Source organism: Schistocerca piceifrons, chromosome 4 (assembly GCF_021461385.2).
Source record: "Schistocerca piceifrons isolate TAMUIC-IGC-003096 chromosome 4, iqSchPice1.1, whole genome shotgun sequence".
In the NCBI taxonomy this organism is placed as follows: Eukaryota; Metazoa; Arthropoda; class Insecta; order Orthoptera; family Acrididae; genus Schistocerca; species Schistocerca piceifrons.
Window position 1 is genome coordinate 16,720,617 of NC_060141.1, and position 12,428 is coordinate 16,733,044.

The window sequence follows — 12,428 nt, forward strand, 5'->3', positions numbered from 1 at the left end:
CCTGCAAGCCTTTCAAAACAGAGAACAAACAAAATCAGTGATCAAAACAATACACGTTGATAGCAGCAGCAGAGAAAGTCAATATCAATAGTCCTTTGTTTCATGTATGACTATCTCTGGCGCAAATATAAACATTCGAATTCTACCATCCTACGTCCCCCCCCCCCCCCCCCTCTCCCCTGCCCCTTGAGTGTTTTAAATTTTGTTTTTTTTCTGAATTGGTGGCGGCAAAAGTGTGACTGTTATTTCAGCAAGGATACCGACAATGTCTCTTCATAAATTGGACATTGTGCTTACTGTCTAATGTCAGACAGTATAAAATGGAGGAATTAATGGGACGACGTTGGTTTATCCTGGATTCTGGTTTGCCTTCCAGAAAAAATAGTTATTGAGTTTCATTATGATTTATTTTGTAGGACATAGCATTTTGTTTTGATGATACTGTTAATAGAATGAAGTTGAGTCTTTTGTAAATAATGAAAACAAAGTGAGTGAGCTTGGTACAATTTGAACTTTTCTCAAAAGTTTATAGATAGAAATGTTTAGAGGCCATGACTTCTTTGTAGTCACAAACCCTATGAATTACTTGGAATTGTGACTAGTCCAAAACATCAAAACTCAAATAACGGACTGCTCTGTTAGTAACATTTAGTTGAGTAATTTCCCCACCCAATGTTTAATTCACGCTGATGACTTACTGCTGAAAGCAATTTCACATGTAAAACCTGAATACAGTTTTGAGTAACAGTGTGGGTAATTTTCATTTGGTAGTGTCTACATGCCAATGGTGTAAGAGTCTTTCCCATTCAGAGTAATTGACATTGAAATGGGATGTTACTCTGTTCATGCCTTAGGTAATTGGAGTGCTTCATTCTTGAGTTGAATCTATATTACACACATTGCACATTTATATTGTTCTTATTATTTTATATTGTTTCATGTTGTTTCAGGCTTATGAAATGCTGCTTAGTGCCAGAAACATCCAGAACAAGGAGGAAAAGGACGCAAAACTTCATGCAGCACTGCAGGTATTGTTGGTCACTACATTTTTCCGTTATGAAATAGTTATTTGTCTTCACACAGTACAACTTTATCAGTGGTCAAGATGTGATCTAACGAAGTTGGCTGATACTGCCGTTATTAGATTTAATCATAATTCTGTCAGTTCTGTAGGATTCATTGCATAAAAATAGTATATCTTAAAATCCAGTTTTGAGAAATAATATGCTTCAGGCAGTTTACTTGCGATATGAAAACCATAGGAAAAGTAGTGTTTGTGTGTCCATATTACACATTAACACAGTGTTAGGTTCCTCTGCACAGCAAATCACTGGCTGTTTGGTAGCCCACAACGTTCAGAGTGAGCTTCTACATGTAACACTGCAACTAGAATTGAGAAAATGCTGTAGCAGTACTATGGTTGAAAGTTACTATTTCATATTGCTGTAATCTTCTACCAGCATGTACCAGATCTGCCATGGTGAAGGCAGGCCAGTGGAGTTTTTAGAACAATGTGGCAGTTGCCAATGTGTTTAGGTAACTGTCAGATGATTCATTACTTGAGTAATTGTACTGTTGTTGCCCCAGCTGTCTTTTTTGAAGGAAAAGATTCTTACAATGCAGAGAGAGATGGTCTCAAAATGTTCCCTTGCCTGACTACACAATGGGAGTAACATAGGGATAAGAGATACGGAGAGAGACTCCCATCAATACTTAGTTTGGTCTAGGCCTGACATGAGTTCCTTTATGGCAACAAAGCCGTTATTCTTTGTTGAACACCTTGAGGATGGGTTGGGGAAGTTGCATTGATCTCGAAAAAGAAGAGTGGTTAAATTCTGATTAAAATGGCATCCGATGCCCATTCATCAGTGCTGCTTGCCTGTGACAAACTGGGTGACGTTCCTGTAACTGTCACCCCCCCCCCCCCCCCCCCCAACCCGCCCACCATAACAGATTATCTCCCACTGCCATCTTCTTTTACAGGCAGATGACGAGTTATGTGCCAGTTTGAACCAATGGGGTGAGCTTTTTGTCTGTTGTATCCAGCAGGGACCAAAGGACAAGGGTTTTTACTGGGGCCTTCATTGTAGTCGTTCAAGGCAAAGCGTTGCTGATAAGGTCAATGTGATATGAAACCATATGAACCCCTCAGAATGTAGTGCTTCAAATGCATGAGATCCAGGCACATGTCTTTGCGTAGTAATACTAGCCCCATCTCTAGGGATTGTGGAGATCAATTGCACATCAATGTTTTAGTATAATACACTCACTCTTTCCTTTCTACCTTGGACCCTTGTTCCCACTTGTCTAAACCCGTAACCCCGGTGTTTGGGACCCCTCCTTATACAACTTCCCTCCACACACTCACTTCAGGAGTGTTGACTACACATCTGTTGGGTACGTCGAGTCCCAGCGATCAGCCAGAGAAACATCACCCTCCTCCAATATCTCTCACCAGTAAGGGATGCTCCCTTTCCAGATTTCTGCTGATCTGCAACCAGATTCCAGCCAGTGACTGAAGGAGCCACAGGCTGCTGGTCGTAGGACTTGGTGTTCCTCCTCCATCCCTGAAACTAGTCCTTGCAGGCATTAAAATCGCCTGAAGAGGAGGAAGACAGATTATCTGAGGAGGAGGAGGAGGAGGAGGAGGAGGAGGAGGACAGAAGTCCTCAAAGGAGTAGACTTCAGTGGCCCTCATGACACCTGACCCCCACCCCTCTCTCTTGTGTTCCACCTCTCCATCCACAGATCCTCCCACGTAATCTGATTCAGAACCAGTCTATATTGATGCCATATCCTTCATGCTCCCACAGGATACTGATAGTGTGATTCTCCAGTGGAACTGTAGCAGCCTTTTCCACCAGCTGCCTGAGCTTAGGTGTCTCTCAAGTGTATATTCTGCTTTCTGCATTTCCCTGTAGGAAACATGGTTCCCAGCAATGTAGGCCCTTACCACCCGTGTCTGCCAGTCTATTTTAAGAGTCACTTGACTATAAAAGCGTCCTGGATGAAGTTTGCATGTACATTCTGAACTGTCTCCAGTGAATACGTACTACTTGATATGTCTTTGGCAGTCATGGCTGTCCATGTGAGGATTTTACCGTACACAATGTGTATCTCCATCCTGATAGTGGATTGTGTCAAAACACGTTGCCTGCATTGACTTCTTAGCTCCCCCACTCTTCCTAATTCTGGGTGACTTCAATTACGAAGGAATGAAGAAGTATTAAGAAGAGTTGAGGAAGAAAGAAACTTGCTGAAAGTTATCAGAAAGAGAAAACTGAACTGGATTGGACATTGTTTAAGGAGGGACTGTTTATTGAAGAAAGGAATAGAAGGAATGGTGGAGGGAAAAAGGGGAAGAGGAAAAAGAAGATATCAAATGCTGGACAATATAAAAGGAGACAAATTTTCATAAATGGAAAGACTAGCTATGGACAGACAAAAGTGGAAGAGGCTTAACCTATAACAAGACCTGGCGTAAGGCAGAATACCATACTACTACTACTACTACTACTACTACTACTAGTAGTAGTACTACTCGATTCCCATAACCCTTTGTGGGGTGGAACCATGACCACTGGCAGTCGCAAAGTTATCGAAAACTTGCTTGCAGAGCTCAATCTTTGTCTCTTGGATACTGGTACCCTCGCACATTTCAGTGTGGCGTATGGCTCTTGTTTGGCGGTGGGATTGTCAATATCACATCCTCGCCCATTTCAACCGAATGTGAAGCGATGACAAGTTCCCATTTCAGTGGTGAGAAAGTGTGATCGCCCCAGTACTCAAAACAGGTAACACCTCCTCGAGATGGAGAGCTATCGCCCAACTAGTGTCACTAATGTTCTCTGCAGGTTGCTTGAGCATATGGTGAGCCAACAACTGTAGAGTCTCCAGTTCTGTTGGCTCCGTCCCAGAGTGGTTTTTGCCAATCCCATTCTACTGCTGACATTTTGGTCTGCCTGGAGTCTGCTATCTGGACATGTTTTGCCCTATGACAGCATCTTATTGCTGACTTCTTTGACTTATAAAAGGCCAAGTGACATCACCACATCCTCGTTTACCCTAGACAAGTGGGGTCTCCATATCTGGAACTTCTTATCTCACTGTACTTTCAGAGTTCATGTTGGTGCTTCCCACTGTACATCCTGTTTTCATGAGAATGGGGTCCCACAGGACTCATTACTGTGTGTGCCCCTTTTCATAGAGGCTGTTGATGGTCTAGCCACAGTTGTAGGATCTACAGTGTCACCCTGCTTGTATGCTGACAAGTTCTGTTTTCATAGAGGCATGCTGAAAAATCATGCCTCCAGCTTTCTTTATGTGAAAACTCTTAAAGCTCTAAAGGTTCAGTGAACTATGCTGCATGCAGAATGGATCCAGTGTACTCGCTGCTAAATTGATGGCCATCAATTGGGTCCTCAGTCACAGTCATTCTTGGACCAGTGAGTCTTTCTTAATCTTACTCTTCATAAGAAAGGGGACAAGAGTGACTTAAATAATTGTAGACCAATCTCATTTTCTGAAATACTCAAAAAAGTTATGTATCCAAGAGTTGTCGTACATTTAAGTGAAAATAATTTACTCAGCATGTCACAGTTCGGATTCTGGAAGGGTTACTTGACTGAGAATGCTCTCTACGCATTTACCCATCAAATAGTACAAGCCCTAAATATGAGGGTAATCCCAAAAGTAAGGTCTCCTATTTTTTTTATAAGTACAGAACTGTGTGTGGCAGTTGGTCACACTGTTATGAAGAGTGCTGTGTGTAAACATGCGCATGACGTGCTGAGGCATTCAGTCTTGGCTTGGCAGCCGTTGACAATGGAGCTCCCATTGGATGTTACCACCAATTGCATGCAGTTATTCGGTTTTTGAATGCAAAGGGCACTGCGCTGATTGAAATCCATCGCCAATTGACGGAAGTGTATGGTGAGTCGTGCATGGATGTCAAAAGTGTTTGAAAGCAGTGTAGAGAGTTTGCAGTTGGTCAGACCGAAATTCACGATGAACAAAGGAGCGGGACACCATCAATTTCTGAGGGACAGTGTTGAAGGTTGAGCAAAGCGTGTGTGTAGATCAGCGGATCACCCTGGATGATGTGTGCACATTGGTTCCTGAGGTTTCCCGAAGCAGTGCTCACAGAATTTTAATGGATACATTGAACTACCGTAAGGTGTGCGCAAGATGTGTGCCATGCATGCTAACTGAGGACCACATGCGGCAACGAGTTGATGCTTCGCGCGCATTTCTTCACCACCTTGCAGCTGAACAGGACAACTTTCTGGACTCAATTGTCACGGGTGACCATAACTTTCTAAATGGCATGGCGGCGAGCTGGTATGACATTGGCATACAAAAACTGCCACAACGTCTACAAAAATGCATCGACAGAAATGGTGTTTATGTCGGAAAATAGCTAAATGTTCAAGCTGTAAACTGATGTAAACCATTGTAGAAATAAACAAAAAAATAGGAGACCTTACCTTTGGGATTATCCTCATAACAAATTATTGCCAGTTGGTATGTTTTGTGGTCTTTGCAAGGCATTTGCCTGTGTGGATCATGTTACACTCTTAGAAAAACTCAGGTTTTAAGGAATTGAAGGCTATACACACAGCTGGTTTGAATCATACTTAACGAACAGAAAGCAAAATGTTGTGCTGAATAACACAAATAATGTTGGGAGGCTGGTAAATTCTAGTGAATGGGGAGTTATTACAAAGGGAGTCCCACAGGGTTCACATTTGGGTCCTCTGCGGTTCCTTATTCATGTGAATGACCTCTCACTTAATGTTCGACAAGCAGAGCTAGTACTTTCTGCAGATGACTCGAGTGTTATAATAAATCCCATTCCAGAAAAAGCAGCTGAAGATATTGTTAAGGATGTCTTTCAAAGAATTATTAAGTGGTTCTCAGAAAATGGACTCTCCCTTAGTTTTGAAAAAACTCACTTATCCGGTTGTGTACACAGAGTAGAGTCATACCAATAACTGATGTAGCATATGAACAGGGCTCAGTCAACAGGGTAGATTTCTCCAAATTTTTGGGTGTTCACATTGGTGACAACCTGAACTGAAAGAAGCATATTACTGAACTTCTCAAACAATTAAGTTCAGCCTCTTTTGCTCTTTGTATAATCGCTAATCTTGGTAATAAACAGGTCAGCCTCCTAACGTACTTTGCATATTTCCACTCAGTAATGTCTTACGGAATAGTTTTCTGGGCTAACTCACCGCTTAGACATAAAGTATTGATTGCACAAAAGAGAGCAGTGAGAATAATTAGTGGTTTTCACTCAAGGATGTCATGTAGGCACCTATTCAAGGAGTTACATATTTTAACTGCACCATTAGAGTACATATATTCGCTAATGAAATTCGTTATAAATAATCCATCTCGATCCATGAAGAACAGTGATGCTCATACGTACAACACTAGAGGGAAAAATGACCTTTACTATCCGTTGCTGAAGCTGTCAGTTGCTCAAAAAGGAGTACATTATTCAGCAACAAAAATCTTTGATCATTTGCTCAACAACATAAAGTGTCTGGCAGGTAGCAGATCAAGTTTCAAATCTAGCTTAAAATAATTTCTTTTGGACAACTCCTTGTATTCCATGGACAAGTTTCTGGGTCAAAATTGTTTAAAAAATTAAAAAAAGTGCCTCTAAATGTAGTTGCATGTGTAGAACTAAAAATTTCAGTAATATTAGTATCAGTACTATTTGTGTGTGTGTGTGTGTGTGTGTGTGTGTGTGTGTGTGTGTGTGTGTGTGTGTGTGCGTGTGTGTAAATAATTAACTTGTTCCATATCATATCAATAAAATAGATGTGAAAATTATCTATGGAACATGACATAATAAACTAAACTAAGCAGTGACTCCTTGAGTAGTCTACAGTCCGTTGCCCAGTGCTCCTACCGACACCCATTGGTTGTGGCTGTCCCCATTAAGCTGGACAGTCGGTAGTCTTCGTCTCGACCCTTGGTCACGTTAGGACCCAGGGAATGAACGTGCTGACTGGTTGGCCAAGTTAGCTTCCGAGATTCTGCCTTTGGAGATGAGGCACTGGAACTGGACCTTTGGTCAGTTAATAATAGACTGGAACACGGAATGATGTGCCCTGGCTTCTCCGAACAAACTGCTGGCAGTGAATGGTACTACGACCCTGCGGCAGTCTTCAATTTGTGCTTCTCACAACATGTCTACCATTCTGTCAGCTTCAGATTGGCCACACTTGGTGGTTGACACACAGCCACATTGCATGATGTGAGGATCCCTCCCATTGTCAGTGTGGTGCCCATTTGACAGTGGCCCGCATTCTACTGGACTGCCTTAAGTTCGCTGCTTTACGGTGAAATCTTGAACTTGCTGACATACTGCCTTTGGTACTAGCATACAGCACCAAAGTGGCTGATTTGGTTTATGTTTTACTTGTGAAGGCAGTTAATGCAACTTACTCTGAGGTACCGCACATTGACTTCATCGAACACTTGAGGGACTGGAAGGATGCACTGCTGCCTGTTCTGACCCATAGGTCCCCATGGCTGTACTTGCTCCATGGTCCATTTATTCTTCTACATTTGTCAGTGTTTTAATGTCTCATCATCTTTGTCTTCCTGAGATTTAATGAATTTCTCCACATTGTTAGTTTTCTTATGGTAACAGAAGGTGAAGTAATTGGATTGCCCCATGGAGGGCAACCTGATGAAGTAATACCGGTCAGATGCATAGGGTGCATCTCTCATTGCTTAACATGGGGGTTCCAGATGCTTTTTGGGCAGAGCAACTTTCACACATTACTCCTTCTCACCCCTTTCTCTCTCCTACTTGGTTCTCTCTCTTCGGTTTATTGATTCCCAGTTGCAGCTCTATTCATCAGGATTTGTCGTCTGTGTTATTCCTCTCTGATGACTATTCCTGGATTGATGCATGTAGGATGGAGGGGTTGATGACCTTGTAGTTTGGTCCCTTTAACCCCCATCAATCCAATTTTTTTATGTCTTGGAATCCAGCGAAGAACATCCTTGTCCATCTACCTACCTGTTTACATGTCTTGCCCATCTCCATTTTTATTCCAGTCATAATTACATCATTTATGTAAGTCTGTTCTTTTATAAATTAATTTGTTTTCATGTTTCAGCCAGTAATTCGCAACAAGCACCCCTCCATTGTTGACTGGCTAGCTGTCAGTCAAAACTGTTAACGTGCAATGATGATAAACTTTTCATTTAAGTAGTATTAGAATTTTGCCTCTGAAAACCTTATTTACACTACCAAAGCATGACGGACCATTCTTACTCTTATATTTACTTCTTGTCATACCCATCCATCCTTGTCTTTTGTCACCTTAAATGCAAAAATTCGTAAATTGTTTCTGTGAGCTCATGACTAAGTTCTACAGTTTTCATATTATAACTGTCATTTAAACCTGCCATTGTACTTGCTCGATTTATGAGCTTTTGCTCTATTTATTTTCTTTTATTAGATTATATTGTGAATATAAAAATTATAGCTGGACAACCCTTTGATGTTGTAGGGACTTATTGATAAAATTTTTAATACAAATGTTTTTCATCACAAATGTGCCAATATGATATCTTGTTCCACGACGACTTAGATCGTTCCGCAGTATAGGTGTGTCATGTGGTAATTTTGCAGCCATAAAACAGTGTATACTTTAAATTTGCCAGTCTTCACCCTTACTTTGTCATATACTCCAACACACTTAGATGTCAACAAAAATTTTAAAAAATTACTATACAACTAGCACCAAACCTGCAGTGCATTAATCTGACACTCGTCTGTTCACCATTGTTAATGCAGATACTGTTGTCATGAAAGTTATGTAAATTGACCTTGTCCAGTTGTCGAGGGTGAAGCTCCTGCTCCTGCACGAAGGCCCATCGCTGTGAATACCTGTGCTATGAGATAGTTGACAACTTAAATACATTGCCATTCAGTTAGTGTTCTTATCCTTATCCTCATCCTCACTTGCATCTTCCACGTGACAGAAAAACTGTTCTCTCTATAAAATTTGTTTGTAAATTGGGGCTCAGTGGATTACCAATGTATGTATGTATGTATGTATCTGATGTGATCCATTATAAACAGTGCTGAAAGCCTGCGACTGAAAACAATAGGTTTGTTTATAAGTAACTCATCTGCTACTAGTCACGATTTTCTTTATTTTCCGCACAACGCGTTTCGGGAAATGATTCCCATTTTAAAGTGTTTTTTGCGTTTCTTATGTCATTCCTATGTGATGTTGTTGATGTGTGAGATTCTGCTTCATTTCGTTGACTTTACTGCAATGTATAAGAAAACATGCGATTTTTAGTTGGTTGTCGATCTTTTTGTGAAGTTAGTGGCGAAATTTAGAGTAATTTGTACTTACAGTTTCCTTATGATCCATTTGTGCAGAGTCTCGCACACACTAAACATCACACACAACTTGCTGTACACTTTTAAACATTGCAAACATTTTACATAAACAAAACAGTGACACAATGTTCTTAAAAGTAGTCAACAGAGATGACATTATAGGTCTTCCATGGAGTATAATATGCTTTTGTACAGAGGTTATGTACCTTAACAATTTTGATCATAATTTACTTAAGTCTATTTTACAATTGTGCTTATTTCTAAGTGTTACTATTTTTATTTAATTATACTATCAAAACATCTGAAGAAATTCACTGATTCACTTTAAAGTTTTTTGTTTAATATTTTATCTTCATATTGTCTGTTATGTGAACATATCTCCAGTTCTTCTAGCAAATCCCTTTTATGTCCTTTATTTAGTTGGTGAAGTACTTTGACATTTTGCTCTATTTTTCCAAATGGGTGTCCTGTATTCTGTACATGTGTTGCTATGGTTGATGTAGTGTGTCTGTTGTGTGTGTAGGGTTTTATGTGCTCTGTGTACCTGGTATTGAAATTTTGGCCTGTCTGTCGTAGGTAGAACATGGAGCATTCCTGGCATGTGACCTTGTATATTCCAGAGTCTTGAGTTTGGATCATGCCCACAGTTTACATTGTGTATTAGTTTTTGCTGTAGTTTATTAAATGAGGAAAACCCAATTTTTACTTTGTGATTTTTGAAAATATTAGCAATCTTCTGTGATACATTGTCAATGTATGGGATACTAGATATGCATTTGTTTTTCACTTTTTCTTCTGTGGTGCAGTTTGTACCCGGCTCTTTCTTCACTTTGTTTAGGATTGTGTCAACCATGGAAGCATTGTATCCATTGGCAACCGCAATCTTTTTCACTGTGTCTATTTCTTGTTGCATGTTTTCTTGGTTCAATGGTATTTTAGTTGCCCTGTGTAGCATTGACTCATATGCTGCCTCTTTATGGATATTTGGGTGAGATGAGGTAGCAGGGGTTGTGGTGTCAGTTATTGTGTTTTTCCTATGAATTTTGAATGTGCATGTTTTGTTGTGTCTTGTAATATTTAGATCCAGAAAGTTGATGCTTTTATTTTGTTCATGTTCCACTGTAAATTTAATTTTCTCATGTAGATTATTGAAGTAATTTAGAATGTCTGTGATGTCTTTCACATCCCTTTCACTAACAGTAGTGTGTCATCTACATATCTCCTATAAAATTCAATTTTCTTTAGGCAAGGTTCTTGGCTGATAAATAATTTTTGTCCTGAGTGATTTATGTATATGTCAGCTATAGTACCAGATATACATGATTCCATTGCTAGGCCATCTAGTTGTTAATATATGTTGCCATTAAAAGTGAAGTAGCTGTAACTTAGGGTTAGCTAAAGGAGTTCCATAAATTCAACAGGTTCTGTGTATGAAAGTTTCTTGTGTTTCATAAGGTTCTTTTGTATTACTGTTACAGCTTCTTGTATGGGTATGTTTGAGTAAAGGTTGATGATGTCAAGTGATATAAACTGAGCATCTTGGGGGAGCTTTCTGGTATTTAGTTCCTTAGCTATTATCATGCTGTTTTTATGGAATACATATGAAGCAACTGCTCTTCCCGCCGTGTGCAGGAACTGGTTTCCAAAAATTATGCCACAGGAACCACAATAGAAGAGAGTGATGGGAGAGCTGGTTTGGGAAAAAATTGACATAGTGAAACTGACGGATACGACTTTTGCACAGGTAGTCACCATATCACAGTATTGAGTGTGACCTGGTGAAAATAGCCTCAGCAACGACCCATACCAATGTTGGGCTGGTGCCTGCTTTTGTGCAGCATGATCAGCCCCAGTTGAACCGCTCTGTCAGGAGGGTGAATATGGAGTTGGATCAGTTGCTTAGGGCGGCCACTCTGTCAGACATTGGATTGGTTCCTGTTGAGGCTATTGATAGGGGGGATTTCACAAGGCATGGCCTACATCTCAATAGGAAAGGGAAGGGTAAACTGGCAGGGTTGTTAGCGAAATCCATAAGGGGGGACACTAGTACTCATGGATGTACCTCTTTTTTAGACTAATATCAGTGTCCAATGAGAAGTTCAGGCAGGCAGGTGCTAAAGAGGTCCAGGAAAGTAAATAATAATGTTACCATATTTAACCAAAATATTGGTGGATTAAAGAAAAAAGTAGATTCTCACATAAGTAAAGTAAAAAATAATGTTACCATTTTTCACCAAAATATTCCGGGATTGAAGAATAAAGTAGATGAGCTCCTGGTTTGTTTAGATGACATTGAATCTGATAATGTAATAGATATATTATGCCTGTCTGAGCATCACATTGTGTCTGATATGGAAAAGGTAAATATCAGTGGTTATAAACTAGCTGCCCATATGAGTAGAGAGAATAAGGTGAGAGGAGGAGTTGCCATATATGTCAAAAGTTATCACTGTGTAGAAAGCTTAGATATAAAAAAGTTTTGTCTAGAGCAAAATATAGAAGCATGTGCCTGTCAACTTAAACTGAAGGAGAGCTCTTTTATGATTGTGTCAGTGTATAGGTCTCCTTCAGGAAACTTCCATTTATTTCTGGAAAACTTGGATGCCTTGTTGTGCTATCTGTCAGATAGGGTAAAGCAAATTATTATTTGTGGGGACTTCAGTGTTGGCTCACCGAAAGAGTGTAATAGGAAGAATGACCTGGAAGTCTTGCTCGGTTCTTTCAATTTGACATATGTCATTAATTTTCCTACTCGGGTAGCAGCACATTGATAGATAACACTTTTATAGACCAAGATAGGTTTAAAAACATAAGTTCTTGTCCTGTTGAGAATGGGATTTCGGATCATGATGCTCAGCAAGTTACAGTATATGACATAGCTCCATTCAGTAATTCAAAACTACCCTCCAAAGTTGTGCATTCAATTAATGACTCAACAATTAGAAATTTCAGAGAAAATCTTCAGCAGTTAGACTGGGATGAGGTGTACAAGGAACCCAATGCTAATTTAAAATATAACTTATTTCACACTTATAAGAGAATT

General features: G+C 40.0%; 1 protein-coding gene across 1 annotated transcript in view; it reads left to right on the top strand.

Annotated features, from left to right (window-relative positions):
• The window catches only part of LOC124795542 (nuclear pore complex protein Nup155), a 258,190-nt gene that overhangs the window by 169,314 nt on the left and 76,448 nt on the right, over positions 1–12,428 (top strand). Inside the window, 1 exon segment of the mRNA XM_047259615.1 lies at positions 951–1,028. Within this exon segment, the coding sequence (XP_047115571.1) occupies positions 951–1,028 (78 nt within the window).